The sequence below is a fragment of the Biomphalaria glabrata genome, chromosome 10 (assembly GCF_947242115.1).
Source record: "Biomphalaria glabrata chromosome 10, xgBioGlab47.1, whole genome shotgun sequence".
NCBI lineage: Eukaryota > Metazoa > Mollusca > Gastropoda > Planorbidae > Biomphalaria > Biomphalaria glabrata.
In genome coordinates, this window is record NC_074720.1 from 29,740,742 (window position 1) to 29,762,803 (window position 22,062).

At 35.8% G+C, this 22,062-nt stretch overlaps 3 protein-coding genes across 4 annotated transcripts in view; 1 reads left to right on the top strand and 2 right to left on the bottom strand.

Moving 5' to 3' along the window:
• LOC106054434 (protein kinase C and casein kinase substrate in neurons protein 3-like) overlaps window positions 1-22,062 on the bottom strand; it is a 228,999-nt gene that overhangs the window by 143,051 nt on the left and 63,886 nt on the right. The gene's annotated exons all lie outside the window — the stretch shown is intronic.
• Window positions 587-17,631, bottom strand: LOC129928793 (uncharacterized). 2 transcript variants are annotated; one of them, XM_056044767.1, is made up of 2 exons: window positions 16,287-17,631; window positions 587-673 (listed from the first exon to the last, which is right to left on the bottom strand). In XM_056044767.1, exon 1 carries the CDS (start codon window positions 17,386-17,388, stop codon window positions 16,690-16,692), a length of 699 nt encoding a protein of 232 aa, XP_055900742.1. In that variant the 5' UTR covers window positions 17,389-17,631; the 3' UTR covers window positions 587-673; window positions 16,287-16,689. The 2 variants fall into 2 exon arrangements, with proteins under 2 accessions (XP_055900742.1, XP_055900741.1); XM_056044766.1 differs by lacking the exon at window positions 587-673 and adding an exon at window positions 2,490-2,669.
• Window positions 12,602-21,755, top strand: LOC106054437 (von Willebrand factor C domain-containing protein 2-like). The gene is made up of 3 exons (XM_056044771.1): window positions 12,602-12,771; window positions 19,528-19,680; window positions 21,639-21,755. Exons 1-3 carry the CDS (start codon window positions 12,664-12,666, stop codon window positions 21,657-21,659), a joined length of 282 nt encoding a protein of 93 aa, XP_055900746.1. The 5' UTR covers window positions 12,602-12,663; the 3' UTR covers window positions 21,660-21,755.

The window sequence follows — 22,062 nt, forward strand, 5'->3', positions numbered from 1 at the left end:
GACTTTTTTTTTTTTTTTACCGAAATATTTTTTCTTGACAATTTGAATAAGAGATTGACCCTTTACAAAACAATTAGAGCAATTAGATACTCATTATAAGACATTAGTTTGGCCAGGTTCACATCTAACTTCACCTTCACCTTCACCTATCCTTTGGTTTGCAGGATCGCTGGGGCACCACACAAGATCTGTCAACCTTCTTTCTCCATTCTTCTGTCATTTTTCTTTGATAGAATTTCATTCTGATGTTCTTTTTGAAAATATTGTATCCGGCCTTTTTACCTGCCTGGGTGGATCACTTCGGGCGATTTTGAGTTTGTAAACTGTCTTTGTAACCTTGTTTTTTTTTTAACTTTCAAATTTAAAAGCTTGTGTTGGTAAATGTTGAATCTAGATATAAATATAATGATATTTAGTTTATAAATTAGACCTGAAACGTTTTCATTTTGTTTAATAACAAATTTCGCACATTATGAGGTAGATATATATTGTAATATACAAACTCATCAAAAGAAATTCGACTGTCTAACAAGAGAAGTCTTTATTACAACTACTGTTAACTTAAATTAGCAGAAATGTTTTATACCTATTCAGTGTTAGAAACATATTGTCTGTTTATTAATGCTGTTTGGATATTTGCAAGTGTTGAGGAGCTGTTCCATGATTCTGTCAGCTTGAAAACAGGATTACACACTTTACGACTATAATACATGTTTTGTTTTGCAGTGAGATTCATAAAAAAAACAACAACGAATATTCGTGCGGTTTGCGTGCTGGACTGTCGTTCGGATTTATCGACGGTCGAGGGTTCAAACCCTGGCCGCTCCCATCCCCCGTCGTCCTGCGGGAGGTTTGGACTAGGAAGTAAACTATCTTCAACTCTGAAGGAACATCCGAAACATGTAAAACATTTTACAAACATTTGACTAGAGTAACATCTTTAGTAAAATCACTAAATTTAGAAACCTTTTCGGATTGAAAACTTAAAAGTAAAGCAGCAATAACATAAAACACTAAACCATAATCTTCAAATGCAAAAACAAAACCTAATAAAATACTCTGAAAGACACAAAGATAAAGGCACATTCCTCGTTCCATATGCTAGTACAAATTTGTACTAATGCTCCTTCTTCCCTTGTGCTATTAGAGCATGGAATGGGTTGCTTGAGTCACTAAGGAAAACCAATGACTTGGCAAAATATAAGTCATTGATCATCATGCAGGACTAGATTGACCTAGTTTAGGGAGAGTTCAAAATGTTGACCTAGTAACATGCGTAGGAAGTAATCAACGTATTTTATGGAAGTAGCTTCTGCATTTCATAAGATCTTTATTGTTTTATTTTATGTCAAACCATCACTTGCTCAAGCGTTGCCAAGGGGTCACCTAATTCCATAATTGTAATCAAGGGAGTTTAAACAATAGAAACCCCCATCCTATTAAAAAAAAGCAAAGGTAATGCCCGCTACACTCCATGGGCGTAGCCAAAAGAGATTCGAGGTTAAGTCCCTCCATTTAAAAAAAATTAAAGAAAAACTAGTTAACAAATTCCATATGTGTAGTTTGTGTTTGTTCATGTATGAGCAAAGTGTAGATTTTCATGGGCATTGGAACTTAATAGATACTGAGGAAAGTGATGGGCCTCTCAATCGGAGGAAGCATTTAGATGATGACTAAATAAAAAACAACAACAACCCATTAAGCCCAATAACATTAAAAAGATAAATCTAAACATAGGCTATTGCCGTTTCCAAAAGGAGTCAAATAAACCATTACAGACGTTACAGTTAATAAAACCAAATGGATATTTCTTTTATTTAGAGAACAAAATACTAAAATAAATGTAGAAAGGGTCCCTCACCACCAGCAGATTGTTAGGTACGCCTCTGAAACCTAGCATTTTTTTTTCTGCCAGTTGCCGGAACCCATTAATAAAGTAAATTTACGAGTCACAGACTTAAAGGGGGGGGGGGGAAACTAAAGCAAATATTTATAAAGTTTAACCCTACCCCAAATAAAACATTTCACATATTGATTTGTTTACAATCACTGGGCTACATTAAAACAGAGCGGTGAGTAGCAGATTTGATATTTTTTAATAAAAGAGTAGCAGGATATTGTACTGTAAACGCTACCCTACGCCCAGCCCTCCTCCTTTCTCAGCCGGGCTTGGGACTGTCCTATGACGGAGATCTTATCACATAGACTTTGTTGGGTGTCAAACGTAGACTAGTGTGCATTGCGAAGCGTAGACTGTTGTGAGTTGCTAAACGTAGACTAGTGTGGAATGTGAAACATAAGCTGTGGGGTTTGGGGTTTGAAGCATAGTCGTGGACTGGACTGGTATTTTTAAAAAGAAGAATTATTATTAAGAAATAAATAGATTTTTGTTTGCATTAAAATGAGGCAACTCAACGAGGGTTTACCTTTTGACTCTTCTTTGCTACCCATGATTCAAAAATATAAAGAGCATATATTAGAAGATTTGAACTGGTCTCACCTTCCAACCATGTTACACATTTCCTTTCTTGATTTACAATTGTATAGACCAGGGGTCTCAAACTCATATCAGCATGTGGGCCACAGTGGAAAGTAACAACCATTCAGCGGGCCACACCACAAAAAGAGAATGTTTTTTTTACGAACACTACTGTCACTGCAGTAAAATGCTAAAATAAAGTTGTTATAATTATTAATTACATTTAGTGCAGTTTATTACATGCACAGGCAGTTTAGTTTACTAAAATAAGTTGACGTTGTCGCTGTCACTAATAAAAAAGCAGAAACTGTAGTCCCCCCCCCAAAAAAAAAAAAAAAAAAACACTATAATTACTAGGCCTACTGCAGATGGCTCGTCACTCATGTTTCTGTCCACTCAACTGAGAGCGCTTGGCAGAGACCAGACCATCGACGTTAGGCCTGAAGTCGCGTGTAGTGGCAAGCCGCAAGGTTGCTCTTAGATGCTCATCAGTCAGTCTTGATCGTAATGTTGTTTTGTTAATCTTCATTCTGGAAAAAAAACTGTTCGCAAACGTACGTACTCCCAAACATCGCTAGAATTCTAGCATCTGTGCAGAATAAGTTTGGAAACTTCTCTCTGGGAAGAAACTGGTAGAAATCTGGAACACCAACATCAGCGTATTTTTGCTTCAGAACAATGTCACACTGCAGGTCCAGTAGTTCCATCTGGACTTCCTCTGGAAAGTTTTTCACTTCAACTGCGAACGGAGTGGAAACAAGGAAAAACTGTGGTTCAAGAGCAGTGGATTGCTGAAAGCGGTGTTCAAAATCTTCCAGTATTCTGGAGAGGATGTCTACGTAGTCTTTCAGGCGCTGTGGTTCAACCGTAATGTTCTGTAGAAAAGACAAATGAGCCAGGTTTCCATATGCCAGCTGAGTGGCCCACAAAGTCAGCTTGCATCTGAATGATTGGATGCGGTCAAACATCACGGTAATCAGCTGCTTTGTGCCCTGTAGTTGTGAATTGAGTGCATTGAGATGTTGCGTGATGTCAGTAAGAAAAGCAAGATCCGACAAAACATTGGGTCACTGAGCTGAGCTGCTATTTCCCGTCTCAGTTCAAAAAATCTCTGCAGCACTTTTCCACGACTCAACCATCTGACTTCCGTTTCTAAATCAGCTAGAAATGACAAACTGTCTGTGGTTGAGACCCCGTGCACGTATGAAGTTCACCGTCTTCACGACAACATCCTTCACGTTCTTCATTTGTAGACTTTTGCCACAGAGTGCTTCTTGGTGCAGACTGCAATGTATGGCTGCAAAATGTCCCGCCAAGCTGAGCTGATACCGTTTCTCTACCATTAATCCAACAACACCAACCTTCTCTGAACACATTGCTTATGCACCGTCCGTAGCCACTGATACAAGTTATTCCCACGGTAGCCCACACACATGTCAATACAAGCTTCCAGTTCTTGAAAACACGTCGCATCCAGTCGTCGTTCCTTTCATGGGTAGTAAGTCCAATAGCTCTTCAACAATGTTCAAGTTTTCGTCGACCCCACGAATGAATACGACACAGTATGCGGTGTCTGTTACACTAGTAGACTCGTCCAGTGCAATGGAATATGCTATGTGATGTTGCTAGTTCAGGCTGTCTTGAAGTCAACCAATTACTCTGCAATCGTTTGGGTGTAATTGTTCGGGTGTATTACGTGTAGTTGACCAACAACACAAACAAGAACTGGCACATCGATTGTAACAGGTGAAGAGATGTAGTCAACGATGATGAACAAGTTAATATATATTTATTATGATAAAAGGCCACAGTAGAAGTCTCTGTCACTAAACACGTCGTTACCCTGGAATGTTCTAACGCTAACTGATTTTCCGGTCTCTAACCCAACATATCCCAAACGTCACTAGTCCCGTTCAATATGCGTCTACTATGGTGCGTCGCTAAATAACTAAAATAACTAACCTATATAAATAAGGTGTCTAACAGATTCCTCCCCCCCTTGAAAAAAAAATATGTCAATATTTTTCCACTACTGTCAAGTCTTACAAGGGCATTTTCAATTTAAGGGGAAGACCACAAACATAAAATCTTGACATCTTCATCTTGACATCTTCATCTTGACAGTTCCTCATATTCATGTCAATGTTCATAACAGTTCATAACATTCCAGAATCATCTTCATTGGTACACAGTTCATCATGGAGGAAAATGTGGCATCTTATGGGCATGTCCTACACATCTCAAATGTTCTTCACTGGCAGTAATCTGATAAAATACAATATTTCAAAAAACAATTACAAACTTTATTTACACATTCAATAAATTTTTTTTTCTTACCACCCTTTTATACGCTTTTGTCCATTTTTCTTTTATACTCACCCTTTTCCATAGAACTAACTTTCGTCAATGATATATGAAATGATTCACATAAAAAAAATATCCATACTTACTTTTAAATGCTTAACATCAAATTTACTTATCTCCCTTTTCCATAACATATAAATGGTGTCAATATATTAATATATATTACATACTCAATATAATCATAGTTTATTTACAAAATTGTTTCACTTCAATGTCATTCTAGACAATAGATCAGCTACAATATTCACAGATCCACTAATAGCTTTCACTTCAAATTTATATTCCTGTAGTGCTAAGAACCATCTATAAACACGACTGTTTTTCATGCTCTTTTGCTGTATATACTGAATAGGTTTATGATCAGTTAATAATATGAATTTCCTTCCTATTAAATAGCTCTCTAGCTTAGTAATTACCCATATTACAGCTAAGGCTTCTCTTTCAATGACACTATATTTTTTCTCTGCCTCTGATAATTTTCTGCTTACATATAATATAGGATGTAAGTTATCATAGTTCTGCATTAAACAACCACCAATAGCATTACCAGATGCATCAGTTGTGACATAAAATATTTTGTCTTTATCAGGTAGTCTTAATATTAGTTCATGACTAAAAACATCTTTAATTCTGTCAATAGCTTTCACACATTCCTCATTACAAACTACTTTTTGAGGTTTTCCTTTTTTAAGTAAGTCATTTAGTGGATTCACTATTTCTGCTAAGTTTTTTATAAACTTTCTGTAATAATTTACTATTCCCAATATGCTTTTAATTTGTCTTTTTGTTGTAGGTATTTCAATATTAAGTACTTTCTTTATGTTATCTTCAATAGGGCTAATCATGTTGTTATTTACTTTATGTCCTAAGAAAATTATTTCCTCCAATCCTATTTCTACTTTTTCTGCTTGAATTGTAAGTCCACTTTCTTTTATTATTTTGAACACTTCTTTTACATCTATCAAATGTTCCTCCCAACTATTATTAAAAATACATATGTCATCCAAATAGCAAATAACATTTTCTTTGTTTCCAATTATCATGTTCATCATTCTATTAAATGTGGCAGGTGCATTTACTAATCCAAAACTCATATAATTCCATTGAAAAATACCATATGGTGTTACAAATGCTGTGTAAGGTTTTGCATTTTCTGTTAAAGGTATTTGCCAATAACCTTTAGTTAAATCTAATTTAGTAAAAAATTTTGCTCCATTTAATTTATGTAAAATATCCTCTATATTTGGCATTGGATATGGGTCAAATTCTGTGATGTTGTTAAGTTTCCTATAATCAATACATAACCTTATATCTCCATTCTTCTTTTTGGCTATCACAATTGGTGAAGCATAAGGAGATGTTGATGGCTCAATTATACCTGATTCTAGTAAATTGTCTATTTCTTTCTTTACTTTGTCTTGTAAATGTAGCGGTATTCTATATGGCTTAAGCTTGATAGGTTTTGTGTCTGTTACTTTAATGTCATGTTTAATAATATTTGTTTTTCCTGGTATGCTGGAAAAAATTTCTTTGTATTCCTGTATTATTTTAGTTATGTCTTTTGACTTTTCCTTAGTTAGATTATTAAGATTAATCTTTTGCCAAGTTTGATTCTCTTTTGTTTCTATTACAGGTATTTCCTTAATATCATTTTCATTATGATTTTCATTTGTTATTATCATCAAGCATTCTTCTCTTTCTGAAAATGTATTTTCTATTTTCTCCTGAATGTTTTGTATCAACTCATCTTCTCTATCATGATACAGTTTCAAATTATTTATGTGATATGTTTTAATTTTCCCATTTATTTCAATTTGATAATTCACATCACTAATTTGTTTTATCACCTTAAATGGACCTTTCCATTGTTTACCAATTTTATTTTTCAGGTCATTTATTAATATTAATACATTGTTTCCTACTTCTAGTGTTTTCAATTGTCTTTTCTTATTTATATTCTCATGAGCACTTTGTTTGTATTTCTTATTGTTGTTATATGCTTGAGTCCATATTTCTTTCAATTCTGTTGTAATTGTTGTTTCACTGTCATTATTTAATTTATTCTCATTGTCTATTAGATTTTCTTTAAAAACATCTAATTCATCTCTGGGTTTTCTTCCATGTATTATTTCATATGGTGAAAATTGTGTTGCTTCATGGATGTTGTTTCTATGAGCAAATAGTACATAGTTAATGTAATGATCCCACTTGTTCTGATTATTCTGAATTATCTTTGTTAGTGATCTTTTTAATGATCCACCATATCGTTCACATAAACCGTTACTCTCCGGGTGGTAAACCGAAGAGTATATGTGTTGTATATTGTATTGTTTAGTCCATTTCTTAAATTGTTCTGACTTAAACTGAGATCCCTGATCACTCAATATAATTTTAGGTATACCATGTCTTGTAATTACTTTTTGAGTTATGGCATTAATGATATTTTCTGCACTTGTATTTGATAATGGGATTGCCTCTGGGTATCTACTAAACATGTCTATTACTGTTAGAATGTATTTGTTATTATTTTCAGTTTGAATTAAAGGACCTATTAAATCAATAGATACTTTCTGAAATGGTGCTGTAGGTTCATCCATTTCTTGAATAGGTGCTTTATTCACTAGACTTTTGTTCGATCTCTTTTGACATATGTCACATGAGTTTATGTATTTGTTGATTGTTGCTTTCATTTTGGGCCAAAATACTTGTTTTGACAAATTCCTATAACATTTCTTTACTCCCCTATGTGCTGCTAAATTATTATCATGTGTCATGATTAAAACATCTTTCCAATATTTCTGTGGTAAGACAAGTTGTTTTATTTTCTTATTATCATTACTTGTTTGTCTAAACAATATTTTATTCTCTATGCAAAATTTCTCCATTGGATTATTATTGTTTTTATCTGATATTCTCGAATAAATTTTCCCAATAATATTGTCATTCATTTGTTCTAATGCAAATGTGGGTGTTGTTTCTTTTTCACTTTGAAATATTTGTGTTTCAAGACTATTTTGTGTTTCATTTTCTATCTCTCTTTCCTTAACATCTGTATTTTCTATTTGTATTACATTACTGGTTTCTTTTTCTTTATCATTACTTATTACATTTATTGTATTTTCCTGTTTCTCATCTTTTTTATCCATTGATCTTGTTATTATCATACTTGTTATATTTTGTGTTTCTATGTTTTCATGATTTTGTCTTATGTTTTTGTATTTGTTTTGCCAGTCTTCTAATTCTTTTCTTGAACATTCTTTAACTCCTTTTATGTTTCCTACTAACATATCATATCTCATTTCTGGTATTGCAATGCCATCACAATAACCAGTGAAAAATGGGGTTTCAATGTATACCCTTATAGCTTTAAATTCCCTTACAGTGCCATCTGCTAATTCTACTTTCCTAGTAAACCCTTTATACCAATGAGGTTTGACAAATTTAGTTTTTACTGCCAAGGTGTTACAACCTGAATCCCTGATTAATTCCACCGGAATTCTATCTACAAACCCTGGGTACACTGCAAAATTGTTCCTATTTCCTTCCATGAAATATATCCTATCTGTACCTTTATTTTTGTATTCCCTACTGTAACTCCTATTTCTATAATTTCCCCTGTCATTCCTATCTCTACTCCTATATCTACTGTTATTTTGTTCATTGTATCTATTTCTACTTCCAGACCTACTATTCCCTCTTCTACAGTTAGCTGCTATATGACCTTTTCCTTGACATTTAAAACAGATTATTTCACTATATTTTCTATTTCCACTATTTGATCTGTTTCTATTTCTACTTCTATCAACATTTTCTTTGGTGTATCCTATTAAATCTACTTTGCTCTTATCCCTATCAGAAAATGGTTTATTTGGATAGGCATTTTTGTATACTCTCATTATCTCTGTTATTTCATCTATAGTTTTTGGGTTTCTTTCTCTAATAAAAGATTGTAATTGAGGATCACATTTATTTACAAAGTTGTCCACTAGAATAAAATTTTTTAATCCTTCATAAGAGTTATTCACTTTTTCTAATTTTACCCACTTATTGAAGAAATCCTTTTCCATATTAATGGTGGTTTGGGGTTCTATTCCTAATGATGGTATATTGTCAAAATATTTCTTTCTAAAAGTTGTAGCATTATGACCATATGCATTCAATAATTCTCTTTTTAAAACCTGATAGCTATCATCAATATGATGGTCATGATTTTGACATATTGTTAGAGCTTGACCATGAACAAAGTCTATCAGTATTTCAGACCATTCCTCTTCAGGCATATTAAATGTAGACATTTTTGCCTCATATCTTTTCAGAAAATCACCAATGTCATCCTTCTGTTCATCAAAACTTTGTATTTTTCTCTTTAGCCATGTTTGTGAATTAGGGTTGTCTCTTTGAGTGGTATAATTATTTGAGTTATTAGTGTTATTTCCTTGTTCAGTTTGGGCTCTGGCTTGTGCTGCATCCAATCTCATCTTCTCCATTTTAGCTTCATGTTCTCGGTCCTCTTTTTGCTTCTCATATTCTTCCTTTCTGATCCTATCTTGTCTCTCTATCTCTTGTCTTTGACGTTCTTCTTGTCTTTCTATCTCTTGTCTTTGACGTTCTTCTTGTCTTTCTATCTCTTGTCTTTGACGTTCTGTTTCCTCCTTCACAACTTGCTGTACATAAGCTGCTAAGTCCTTTCCTTTTAACTCCATGGCCTTTCCATCCTGCATAGCTGTTTCCTTAACCTCCTTAAGGTCCACATATGATGATGTAGCCATTGTGTTTTATATTTTATATATATTTTTACTTGGCCTATATTAGTTATGGCTATACTTTAAACTTATTTTATATTTAAGTTTTTCCACACTTTTATACAAATTTTAAATGATATGTCTCTATCTATAGATTTAGTAAATGTATAAATCTAGTCTGAGTTATTATGGTTATATTCAAATCTGTATATTAGGTCCAGTATTACACACAAATTTAAATCTAGTATATTATAGTATGTATAATATTACCATTTAGATCTATAGTTATCAAGAGCACTATGACTTTTAGATCTAGTATGAATAACTATGATCAATTTCAAAATCTGGTATGACTGAAGTCACAGTGAAGTGTTTAGAGTAAATTCAAAGACTGTCTAGAGTCTAGATCTAGAGTAGATTATGGTTCTATTTCACCATGCGAAACAAATATGTGTATACAGTGTCAAATATATCTTCAACAAGATATATATATCTAGAATGTACTACCTTCATTCATCTTCAACTTAATAATATTTCAAAGTAGAGTCTAGATAATTAAATTGTACCAAAGAGATGTACAACAATTTGCAGATCTAAATTTAGCCAGACGATAGTGTTTGACTACATAGCCAGTTTCGGCATTATTCTCATGGCAAAATCATAATTGATTTTAACCGCTCAAACTAAAATTATTTTAGTCTGATTCACAATGAAAGAATCCTACCCGCACTTTCTATCATTAAGTGAAAAAAAATACAGATCTAATTAAATTAATAAAAATAAATAATTTAAAATAATATAAACAAATGAAATAATTAAAATGAGACTATCGCTATGGGTTGGGATATGACAATATGGCACACAATGATAACGTCACGAAGTAACCAGGCAACAACGGATATGACGTTTACACAAACAAAACAAATTACAATCCTAAACGTATAATATAGCTTTTCATCTAAATTACGTCTTCTACCCCGACGGGTTTTAAGGCGCACCACCTGATTTTACTCAGGCTAACGTACCAAATTTAGACAAAATCTATTTCTAAGGGCAATCTAAACATATACTAATAAGAAAAATGGCACTTAGCTTTTGATAAGAAAGATCCCTTTGTTCGGACTCCCGAATATGCTAGATCACAACAAATTCCACTGCCTCTCTTCCAGTTCTGACTCTGTTCTCCGGTGCTACCAGTATCCCACGTAATGCCACAGATGTCCTGATATGCCACAGCAAAATGTTCCAGTTTCTTTGACGACTGTTGATGACCGTATGTGTAGTTCCGACGACTTTGTGTACACAGTTACTGACGAATATGTTAACGGTTCTTCTGGCGATGACTTGACTTGTGTAGATGACTACTGACAAATAACAGTCTCTTGACGGCAACTTGATCTGGACGACTGACGAATAACGAATTTCTTGACGATGACTTGATCTGGGCTGACGAATAACGGCTTTCTTGACGATGACTTGATCTGGGCTGACGAATAACGACTTTCTTGACGATGACTTGATCTGGGCTGACGAATAACGGTTCTCTAAAATAGTTCACTGCTTCTGCTGCTACTCTGGTAGTACGACGAAGTTTGCTGTTGTACGTTGCTTCACTAGACCAAACTGTCCAATGTAGACTAGGTGAAACCAAGGTCACCTCCGACGACGTTCCGTTATACGATTAACGGTTTTCAACGAAATTAAGTGGATGTAGCTGTTTCCACAACTTCACTGCTAACAAGTCTAGGTATGGTCTAGACCGACGAATACTAGATATATCAATGTTCAGTAATGATAAAGATTACTTCACTAACCTTCCAAAGGTTAAACACAGTGACCGTTATAAACGTGGCAAGCAACCGGTTCAATGAGCAAACTGCTCCACAAGAATCTCTCCAAGGGTAAGACGACAGAGCGATTTCGATTTAGTTAGCTACCAAACTTGTAGTACTCACAATACTTCTGACAGCGGGCAAACTGTCCTTCTCGAAACTGACGAGGTAAAACTTGATACTCGATGTGGCTCCTATGACGAAGAAAAAATATGTCCAACAGGTTCACTAACGATCTCTCACCCGTTATGAACGAACGGTTTCTCTGGTTGTAGGTCGATTCAGCATATGAAGATCAGGCTTTGATAATATACTGGTTAAGTAGACCAGACGTTACGATGATTACTGTCCTGACGAAGGTCACCCTGAGTTAACGGCTCGTTGAACGTGCGATCAAACAGGCGACGACTGCATGTAGATCTAGAACAAAGTCACTCTGCGATACTGCTGTGTTCAGCCGTACTCCGATGAAATCTTATATCTTCGAGTGCACGACCCTCACCTGAGTAAACGTTCTGCTTCGAGGTCCGGTACGATGTTCGGACTTCGGGCGTCGGGGGTCGCCACTGTGATGTTGCTAGTTCAGGCTGTCTTGAAGTCAACCAATTACTCTGCAAACGATTGCAGAGTAATTGGTTGACTTCAAGACAGCCTGAACTAGCAACATCACAGCTACAAAGTCTTTTGCAGCGGCAATCAGTTGCTGTTGAACATTTGTCGCTGACTCGGTGATCCAGCTTGCAACTGTGTTCGCAGACAAACTTATGCCTTCGAAGAATTTCTTTTTCTCGGGGCAGATAATTGCACACGCCTGTAGCATACACTCTTTTACAAACTGGCCTTCAGTGAATGGTCGTGATGCCTTTGCTATCATCTCGCTAACAACAAAGCTTGCCTTCACAGAATCTTCGCTTGCAGTAGACACACCTCATTTACTGATTTGTGCAGTTGTATATCATTTCACGGCTTATATGTGGTCATTGTAAATTTTATCTAATTTTTTCGAATTCGCGGACGTGGCAGCGGGCCACTCAAAATTGTTTGTGGCCCGCGGGCCACGTGTTTGAGACCCCTGTTATAGACGATGACCTTAGATTTTAAACCGAGTTCTTCTGCCTCAGCCAATAAACAACACAGTAGATAACATTTACACAGCACAGAATGACCAAAAAAAAAAAAAAAAAGAAAAATCGAGATTTTGTGACGATTAGCCCGATTAGCAAGACATGTGATTGTGGATAAGGAAATGAATACTCTATTACAATTTCATGTCTTAGCCCCCTTGGTGTTATGTTTGGTTTATGGTGGGACAATTCAATATACTTGTATGTCCTCGGATGGTCTCCCCATGCAGGTAAAACATTCATTCGACGAATTTTGTATGTGTGCGAATCACTCATCATTAAATTCTTTGCAAAAACTCCATTTCTAGTGTCTTTCATTCAACCCGAAGGAGGAGTGCATTAGCGTGCTCATTTAATCCAAAGAGTTTCATTTAGGACATTGTAGGACATTGTAGGACTGATTTTGTAAGCCTTGTTTTGTTTTTCCGGGCCCCTTGACAAGTAACGAGGGAATAGGGAATAAACGAATAATTCGCTGATATATTTATAAACAATGTGATGAATACTTTAATGTAATAATGGGATGGTATAGTTCGTCCATCGTGGTTCGATGATGACCACTTTGTCATCCAGGGGGCTGAGGGCTTTGCACTGGGGTTTTGTGCCTTCTCATGTGGCTGGGGATTGGGATGATAATAATGATAATACAAATCAAATGATACAAACATTGGTGATATCAATAATTATTTGATATACTGGTGATTAGTGGTGATACAATATCATTCAATAAATGCTGCTAATAACGACAACAACTGTAATGAACCAATCCAAACATATCGGTTTCAAGAGCCCGTCATCGTGGAAGCCAATTCATCATCATCATCTTTCCTTTGCGTTCCTCATGGAACATAGGGCCTCAGTAAAAACACGCCACTCTCCACAGTCTCTTGCTAGTTTTTTAATGGTTTACCAGCTCTTTCCATTTAGCACACTGCGTCGCCATGTTCTTTTTGGTCTTCCTCTGCGTCTTGTGCCCTGGGGGTTCCACTCTAACCCCACAGTTTGGTGTTTTTCTATTTTGTCATACCAGTGTATTGTAAAGATATTTCTTAGACATCTGTTGATGAAGGTCTGTACTTTTGTTGGGGTTGCTAGAGTTGTTCTCCATGTTTCAGAACCATACAGCAGGACCGCCTTGACATTCGAGTTGAAGATTCTTATTTTAGTCTTGTTCGAGATGTGGAGATTAGTGGCGTCACTAGGCAGGTGCGGGGGGTGCGGGCTACACCGGGTGACACCCACTCTTCTTAATTTAAATTTATTTGACTTTATTACCGGTATGTGTTGTAGACGCCAGGAGAAAGAGTTTCTGAAGCTCAGAAATGTAGAAAACGCTTGGCGCCCGGGGCTTTGTCCCGGACAACTTTGAGTGAATTTAAGGCACTCCCCTAAACATCTGACCAGATGAGTGGTGAACGTAACATATTTTGCTGCAATGTGTTGAAAAACACACAGGCGTAAGTCTCTCACACGCCATTTGACGCACAAGGCCGCAATCTTTCTCCACGGAAATCAGTCAAAGGCGACTTTCACAACCACTTCTCAGCAGGTGCCCACGAAATTCAGGACTTCTACAAAGGTGCGACTCCAGGTTAGACGTGGACGGCGATGTTTTTTATTTCCTCTTTTCGGCTTTCATGTTACGTCTGACTTTAGTAAAGTGTTTCGTCTTGTCTAATGATATGTCTCACAAATGTCAATTGACGTTCAATCGCCACTTCCCTTAGACAGCGAATGTCTGTGTGCGAAAATATTTCTCTATTGGTAAAATTATCTCGGGAGGATTTGTAGGATCCTTCTCAGCCATCATTACTCAGCCTCTTTTTAAACTTCCATGACTCGAAGCGTAGATGGCTGTTGGGACAAGGATTTTATTGAGTAGGTGGATTGTAATATCCAAGCGAATTGATTTGTTCGTTCAGATAGGCCGTACTTATTGAAAGACGGCTCCTGCTTTCCAATCCGACATGCAACACCATGATATATATCTCCATCACTTGAGATAACACTGCCTAAATATATTAACTTTACTATTTGTTCAAGATCTGTATGACCAATGTTGATCGGGAACTGGGTAACATGTACCCTATATGTATAACTTTGAGGGCGTCTTTATCGGTCATCTCGTGTATACATTTAATTGCATTTCAAAGTAATGCTATGTTGCCTGCAAAATTCAACTCGGTTTGGTTTACGCCATGGGAATCCGAATGCAGCTGTTTAATGACACCGTCAATGGCTACAAGAGAGAAATGGGGATAAGATACACGCTAATCTCATATCCGTATCGATGTTGAAGAATTTCACCTTCTGTTGTGAGACAACAGCTTGATTTGCTTTAGACATGTCGCTGAATCTGGACAAATTGTTGCAAGATGCCTTACTCTCTTGCTATTTTCCAGAGTAATTCCGATGGACGCTATCAAACTTTTATTTTTAAATCTACAAAACTGAATTTTTGTCCTTTGTTGGTATTCTAGGCTTTTTTTTTTTACGAAGTTTCGCAGGACGTAAACCTGTTCAGTGCTTGATTTGACTTTTCAGAAGCAGCTGAGAAACACTAGTGTAATTTAAGACTTTTTCCTTAAAGAGCTCTTTACTCTAGTAAAAAATATGTTCAACTCAAGGTTTCTCAATTCTATGATAGTACATTTTTAATTTATACAATAACATTTGATAAGCTCCCATCCGAATCACAATAAAGATGATGCCTCTTATGGGCTATCCTGACAGGATCAGTGTCTGGTCTTTCGACTCGGGACCGGACGCAGCGGAGTGGGGCAACATATGTACCGGAAGCTCAAAATTGGAACCGGTGAGATCTGCCCGTGTAGAGTGTCACCAGATAATGCTGACCATTTCCTCCAGGAATGCTCTCTTTACCAAGAGGCCGAACAAGAGACTGGCCCCAAAACACCCCAATACAAAGAAAACTATATGGAGAGCTCCCTGATTTGGAAACCACTGAGCAGTTCATCTCATCTGAACACTCCAGCATAAAAATGAGAAAGAAGAAGAAAATTTGATAAAATGTGAAAAACAACGACATTTTAAATTAGAATTGAAAACCATTTTTCGAGTATAAACAATTTATTAATTAGCTTACAGTTTTTTTTCGTTCAAAATAAAGAAAGATGTTTGTTTTAAGGGTAAGATTAATTTTTCCTGGGGGGGGGGGTGACACCCCGAGCTTACCGCACGGGTGACACCGACGCAAGTGACGCCACTGGTGGAGATATCATTCAACAAATGCTGATAATATCAAAAACTACTGTAATGAACCAATCCCAGCCTATTGGTTTCACGAGCCCGTCTTGGTGGAAGCTAATTCACTTTCCAGTATATACTGTCATTCACAACACTGACCCACCACATTTATCAGATCGTTGAGAAGGCAAAACAACAAACGTTAAAACTCTAGCCCCAGACCCCCCTTCCCTTTATAGAAAATAAAGACTACACACTCATGCACTAACATCCCACACAAGGATCGCGAATATCGAAACTATAACTACATTAGAAAAGTCTTTCTTACTCAAAAAATGGGAAAACCAAACCCCAAAGAGAATTCGACCAGCAAGTTCCAGCACCTTACACCCTGCCCTCTAACAAAAAGAACAAGGAAGCAAGAAAAACAGAAAATACTTTAGAAAAAAAAAAGATTATATTAAGTGTAATTGTATTAATTAGTTTGGATCAGTCTTGTGATTCAATTTGTATTAGATCTAGAATAACAATAATAAACCTGTGCGATGTTGTTATCTTCTTCTTATCTTATATAATACAGACGCTACTTCAAACAAGAAGATGATTACTGTTGATTATTATGAACGAATAATAACAAGACTCTGGATATAACTTATAAGACAATGAAATCAGCTGTTTAATCTAACGCCATATTGGTTGACAACAACAGTTACAAGGGATGTTACTCCCAAACACCGATTGGTGCAACCTATATAAAACACACATCAACATCCTTCCCTTTCTATAGCTAACAAAATACATATCAGAAATATTAGCAATTAAAATAACAAACATTAATAACTCATCTTATTTTATAAATATTGTAACAACTTAAAATAAAAATAAAGTTCAATTGAGAGTGTGACACATTAATATGCATATTAATATTGTCATAAAAATTCTTAGTCCATATCATAATCCCTATGCCACACAGGTCTATTTGTTTCTCGAGTGCTAGTTCTTGCTGGCATATTTCTATCACAATTATTGTCTGGTACATGAGAAACTACTCCAGACTGTGCTGCATGTTGAGAACGGTTACCAGAAAAATCTGGCCTCCCCTTATCATCATCATCATCCAAGACATTCCCATCATAGACATCAGTGTCTTTCAAAATCGTTTTCCTTGGCCTAATATGATATCTGTTGCGTATGTAGAATCCTCCATTATCTCCCTTGATCTTATAAGATCTTGGTGATGGTTGTTCCCTGATTGTTCCCGGATACCATCCTGTTTGACCTGGGTTTTGGTAATAAATAGTTTGCCCTAGATGGAGTTTTGGTAAATCCCGAGCTTGCTTATCATATTGTCTTTTTACTTGTCGTTTGTAATTCTCTTTCTTCTCAGCTACAACATGTTCACTTAAACACTTTGAAGTGCTGGGAATCAATGTCCGAGGACTTCTTTTGGTGCACATTTCAGCTGGGCTAAATCCAGTACATTGCCGAGGTGTATTTCTGAGTTCCAGTAAAGCTTCATATGGATCATCACCATTATGTTTAGTTTTCAGTATTAAATTCTTCATTATCTTTACAGCAGCTTCCGCCTTCCCATTCGTCTCGGATAACCAGGATCTGATCTGATGTGATTGATGTTCCATCGTCTTGTGAATCTCAAAAACTCATTTGAACTAAATTGTGGACCGCCATCTGTTATTAACATTTTTGGAGCACCAAAACGAGCAAATTGTCCTTTTAATTTTCTAATCACATCTTGTGATGTTGTTGTTGAAAGATAATCATACTCAATAAAATTAGAGTAATAGTCAACAGTAATTAGATATTGTCTTCCATCCACTTCCATCAGGTCAGCTCCAAATTTTTCTTATGGTACATTTCCTTCATCATGTTGTATAAGTGTTTCTCTCTGGTTCATAGGTTTCCTTTCTTGACAAGCAGTGCATGTCTCTGCCATCTGTTTTATTTCATCAGCCATGCCTGGCCAGAATATCGTCTGTCGGGCCCTCCTCATCATTCCATCATATGCAATGTGTGCTGTGTGCAGGTTTTGCTTCATTTCTTGACGCATACTGAAAGGTATGACTACCCTTTCTCCTTTCAAAATTACTCTTACTAAGTCCCAAAATATCAGCAAAATCAAAATATGGTTTTACCCTGTTGTCTAAATTTTGTTTTCTTTGAGGCCATCCATTTATAATTTGCTTTGATAATTTACTTAATGTGTCATCTAAGTCTGTTTCTTGTTTTATTCTTTCTAATAATGGATCCGGTATGTCCACAACTTGTGTCTGGCATATGTTAAAAACTTCATCTTGCTTCTCCTCTTGATTGCAAAGTCGTGATAATGTGTCAGCAATGTGTAAACTGTTTCCTTCTACCCACTGAAATGAGAAATCATAACGATTGCTCCTCAACATCAAGTTTTGTAATCTTCTTGGAGCCTGGTTTAGAGGCTTCCTTAAGATGTTTGCAAGTGGCTTATGATCATTTATTATTATTACATGTCTTCCAAATGTATATTGATTAAATCTTTCTAGTCCAAAAACTACAGCAAGTAGTTCTTTTTCAATCTGAGCCCACCGTTTTTCAGTTGGTGTCAATGCTCTAGAGGCAAATTCTATTGGTTGTCCTTCTTGCATTAGTACAGCTCCAAGTCCATGTTGACTACTGTCCACTTGTATTTCAAGTTTCTTGTCAGGGTTGTAGAATATAAGGACTGGAGTATTTGTAATCATTTCAACAATTACGTACTACGCGTCATGCATTTAGTCATGCATATTAACCAATGACCTAAATTCTGCCAAGTCACTGGTTTTCATGGTTAGCTCTGGCAACCCGTTCCATGCTCTAATAGCACAAGGGAAGAAGGAGCTTTTGTACAAATGTACTTACCAATTGTTTTGTTTAGCGCTATTTCATGTTTTTAGCTTTCTCATGCCTATGTCATGTCTGGACCTGTTGGGAAAAGAGGGGTGGGTGTAATCTGAGTGAATGTTGCCGTGATCACTTAGTTCTATGAATATTTAAAAAGTTGTACGACTTCAATTCGAACTCAGGGGCTCAAGCCTCCTCAAGGGGACTAATCCAACTTATACCACCACAACTGTCAAATACGATTTTTTTCCCTTGTTAAATACCAAACAAAATAATAAATTATCAATAATTAATTAATTAAATTGGTTAATATTTTTTAGTGATTCATGCCTTGTCAGGGACAATAAATAATTGTGCAAAGTTACAACTTCATCCGAGAGTGGGAAATGGGAGACAAATATGTTCGAACTCTTGACCAGACAGGGTGAGTTGATATAAGCTTTGTAATAATAATTTACAAAATCTTTATGTATTGATTAGATCTTCATTTTGTTTTTAAATTTTAGTTTAAACCATAGACATAAATAAATATAGACTGGCCGATTAAAGAGTTTTATTAAACGAAAATTTGTGACTTACAATTTTGTGTACTTTATTATACAGCATTTATGAGCAGTATAAAAGTTAAGTATTCCTATCTATTTCAGCCATAACCTATATAAGTATTACAATCTTTTCACTAGTATTTTTTTTTAACTCTCTCAGCGTGAAGATCATGCAATTTTTCATAATTCGGAAATCCGAATACAATAGATATACATGTTTTCAAGTTACATGAAGTTACTTCCTTTTTCCAGTCTATATTTATTTATGTCTATGGTTTAAACATATTTTTATCAGAAGTGTAACAAACACGTTACGTCATTCAATGCATGAAACTAATCCTAGTTTTTCTTCTCTCGAAGGCTGGTCAAGGCTATGTGCCCACTCGATGCAAGTACTGCAAATGTCAGAACTCAGGGGAAGTAACTTGTGAAATGATTGAGTGCAGCAGTATTCCTGGGTGCAAAAACTACGAACTGCCACCTGGTGGATGTTGTCCAATGTGTGTAGATGATGTGAGTTTGAACAGAACAAACACACGCTCACAGAAGTTTTACACTTTTTTTACTAGCGTCTACTTACCAGCAAGACGAACAGTCTAATGATGTATATTGAAGACTGCAAGTCAAATCTTAAATTCCCTCACTCCGACTGTCTGTCTGGTACAAATTTTGTACACGTTATTTCTCACACACGCATACTCGTATCAAATTGAAATTTCGCACTTTTATTCTTAGTCGATGACAATACACGAATCAATTAAAAAAAAACCAATTCATTATTAATCAATTTCAATTAATTTTGTTTTATTTAGAAAAAGGGAGATATTTTGCAATGATTTTGTGGTTCTACCCCTTAGATAAGCCTATTGTTGAAAACTGTATTTTTATATTTTGCTTATTTTATGTGTTTGTGTTAATAAACAGTTAATAAAGTTGTGGTGGCGGAGAGTTAAAACCAATTCAATTTGATGCTTTTACTCTATTGGACCTATTCACATTGCATACCCCTCATCATTTGCTATGTCAAATTAGTTTTAGTGATACAAACATCTTTAGCATGGATGGAATTGCTGCAAAAGTTATTATGTAGTTTAATACACGTTTCTACTACAGTTTGTAAATGAAATCCAATCAAGAACTGAAAGGAACCAGCCTCCTTCACGTAACAACGTGTGATAGTCTCAAGTTGATGCGTTTTGTTATTATTTAGTTATTGGAGATGTTCATACTATAATCACAATAATCTGTTTAAGCAATGAAATACATTTAGAGAGAAAAAGAGTATAAAGCTATATAAAGAAATGTGGTGAGGATACAATGAAACCTATAGAAAAACGCCAACAAAATTCTACTGTTCAGAAAAGTACACAAAAATGTGTAGATGGTTTATTCCACTAGTTCGCGTATCAATACATGTACTTCCGTATTCTACACACCGGATACACCTAATTATGGATTAGCCGCCATGTATGAAAATTGCCAATCGATTGTGTTTTTCTTGTAGACCAGTGTAGGCTTAGAGCTAGCTTATAAAGAGCAATGAAATGTTTAGTCGCTTTGCTGGTCACACCCTATTTGAGATTTTCATACATAGCGGAAAAAAAAACTAAGTAGTTTTGCTTTTTGATGTAACAGGTGTAATAAAGGAAGTGTTAAAAAAAACTATTTTGTTTTAAGGTATAGAATCTTTTTTTTTTTTTAAACACTTTATAGAATTGCACTCTTAGAAACAGACGTAGCTTATTATATCGATTGTCATACTGATCTAAATGTTTATTTACATTAGTTCATGCTCTTAGAAGAGATCACTGTGACACAGCATGAAGGTGATTTGTATTTTAGACGTCTGCTTGAGGCCTACCATCCAAACTTCGTGTTCTCATGGTCGTTCACACGTGACCACTTGTGGTCTACCCCCCCCCCACCCCTAACATTAAGGGAACGTCAATGAAGCACGCGGCCTAGTCTAGATTCAGACAAATCTTTAATGCGTTAAAACAAGTCGTCAAGCATCTCTAATTGGTCAAAACAAATTAAGAGGTCAAAGCTCAAACATTTTGATTGGATAGGACAAAAAAAGAGAAAATTTTGGAAACTGATAAAGCAAGCAGATACATTTTAAGTAAGTTAGTCAGTCAGTCCATCAGCCAGTCCATCAGTCAATCTATCATAGTCGTCCGCTAGTCTTACGTGTAATATTAAAAAAAAATCTTTATTAGTTTTGATTTTTGTAATTTAGCACAGAGCTTTTGTCATATACTCTTTTTTATACATCAACACCGGGCAATTGGCTCTATTACATGGTGGTGATGGTGCACGAGTTACACGTCCCTACAAGTGGGTGACTGGAGGTTGTATTTATAATTAGATGATCCTAAAATTTAAACAATGATGAAGTAATACAAAATAGGTGTTTTATGATTTGAATGTTCTCTATTTTTTAAATGTTTTTTCTTTTCTTTTTTTCCCAGGGACCACTCATCATAATTTAAAGCAAACGTTGACGTCACATTCAAGTTTTGACCTAACCTTTCACCTTTTGAACTTTGTTTAAATGTTTCAAAAAAAACTTGATGTTGTTTTTTTTTTCTATTACCGAATGAGATTTCTCTAAAAATTGCATTAAAAAAGTAAAGTTCCCCTTTCAGACCAGGTGCTCTATAGGATAGATGATGTAAGGGTCATCTGTTTCTGTGGCCCACGGTTAATGACGATCTCATGTAGCCAGCACAACGACCAGCCGTATTATCTTTTCGCCAACCAAATGACATGTACCTAATAGAGCTGGGTGGACTCAGAGACGCCCTAAAGATCCCGAAATTTAAAATCCAGGATTCGAACCAGGAAGCCAAGCGCTTTACCACTCAACTACCGCGCTTCCCGCGTTATGTTAAC

What these genes read in the sequence shown, in the direction of transcription:
- LOC106054437 (XM_056044771.1), top strand. Translation starts at nt 12,664, where the DNA reads ATGAATACTCTATTACAATTTCATGTCTTAGCCCCCTTGGTGTTATGT. An exon ending in CGGATGGTCTCCCCATGCAG is followed by an intron (nt 12,772 to 19,527) that starts GTAAAACATTCA and finishes CTTCTCTCGAAG; the next exon opens with GCTGGTCAAGGCTATGTGCC. An exon ending in GTCCAATGTGTGTAGATGAT is followed by an intron (nt 19,681 to 21,638) that starts GTGAGTTTGAAC and finishes TTTTTTTCCCAG; the next exon opens with GGACCACTCATCATAATTTA.
- LOC129928793 (XM_056044767.1), bottom strand. Translation starts at nt 17,388, where the DNA reads ATGGAACATCAATCACATCAGATCAGATCCTGGTTATCCGAGACGAAT.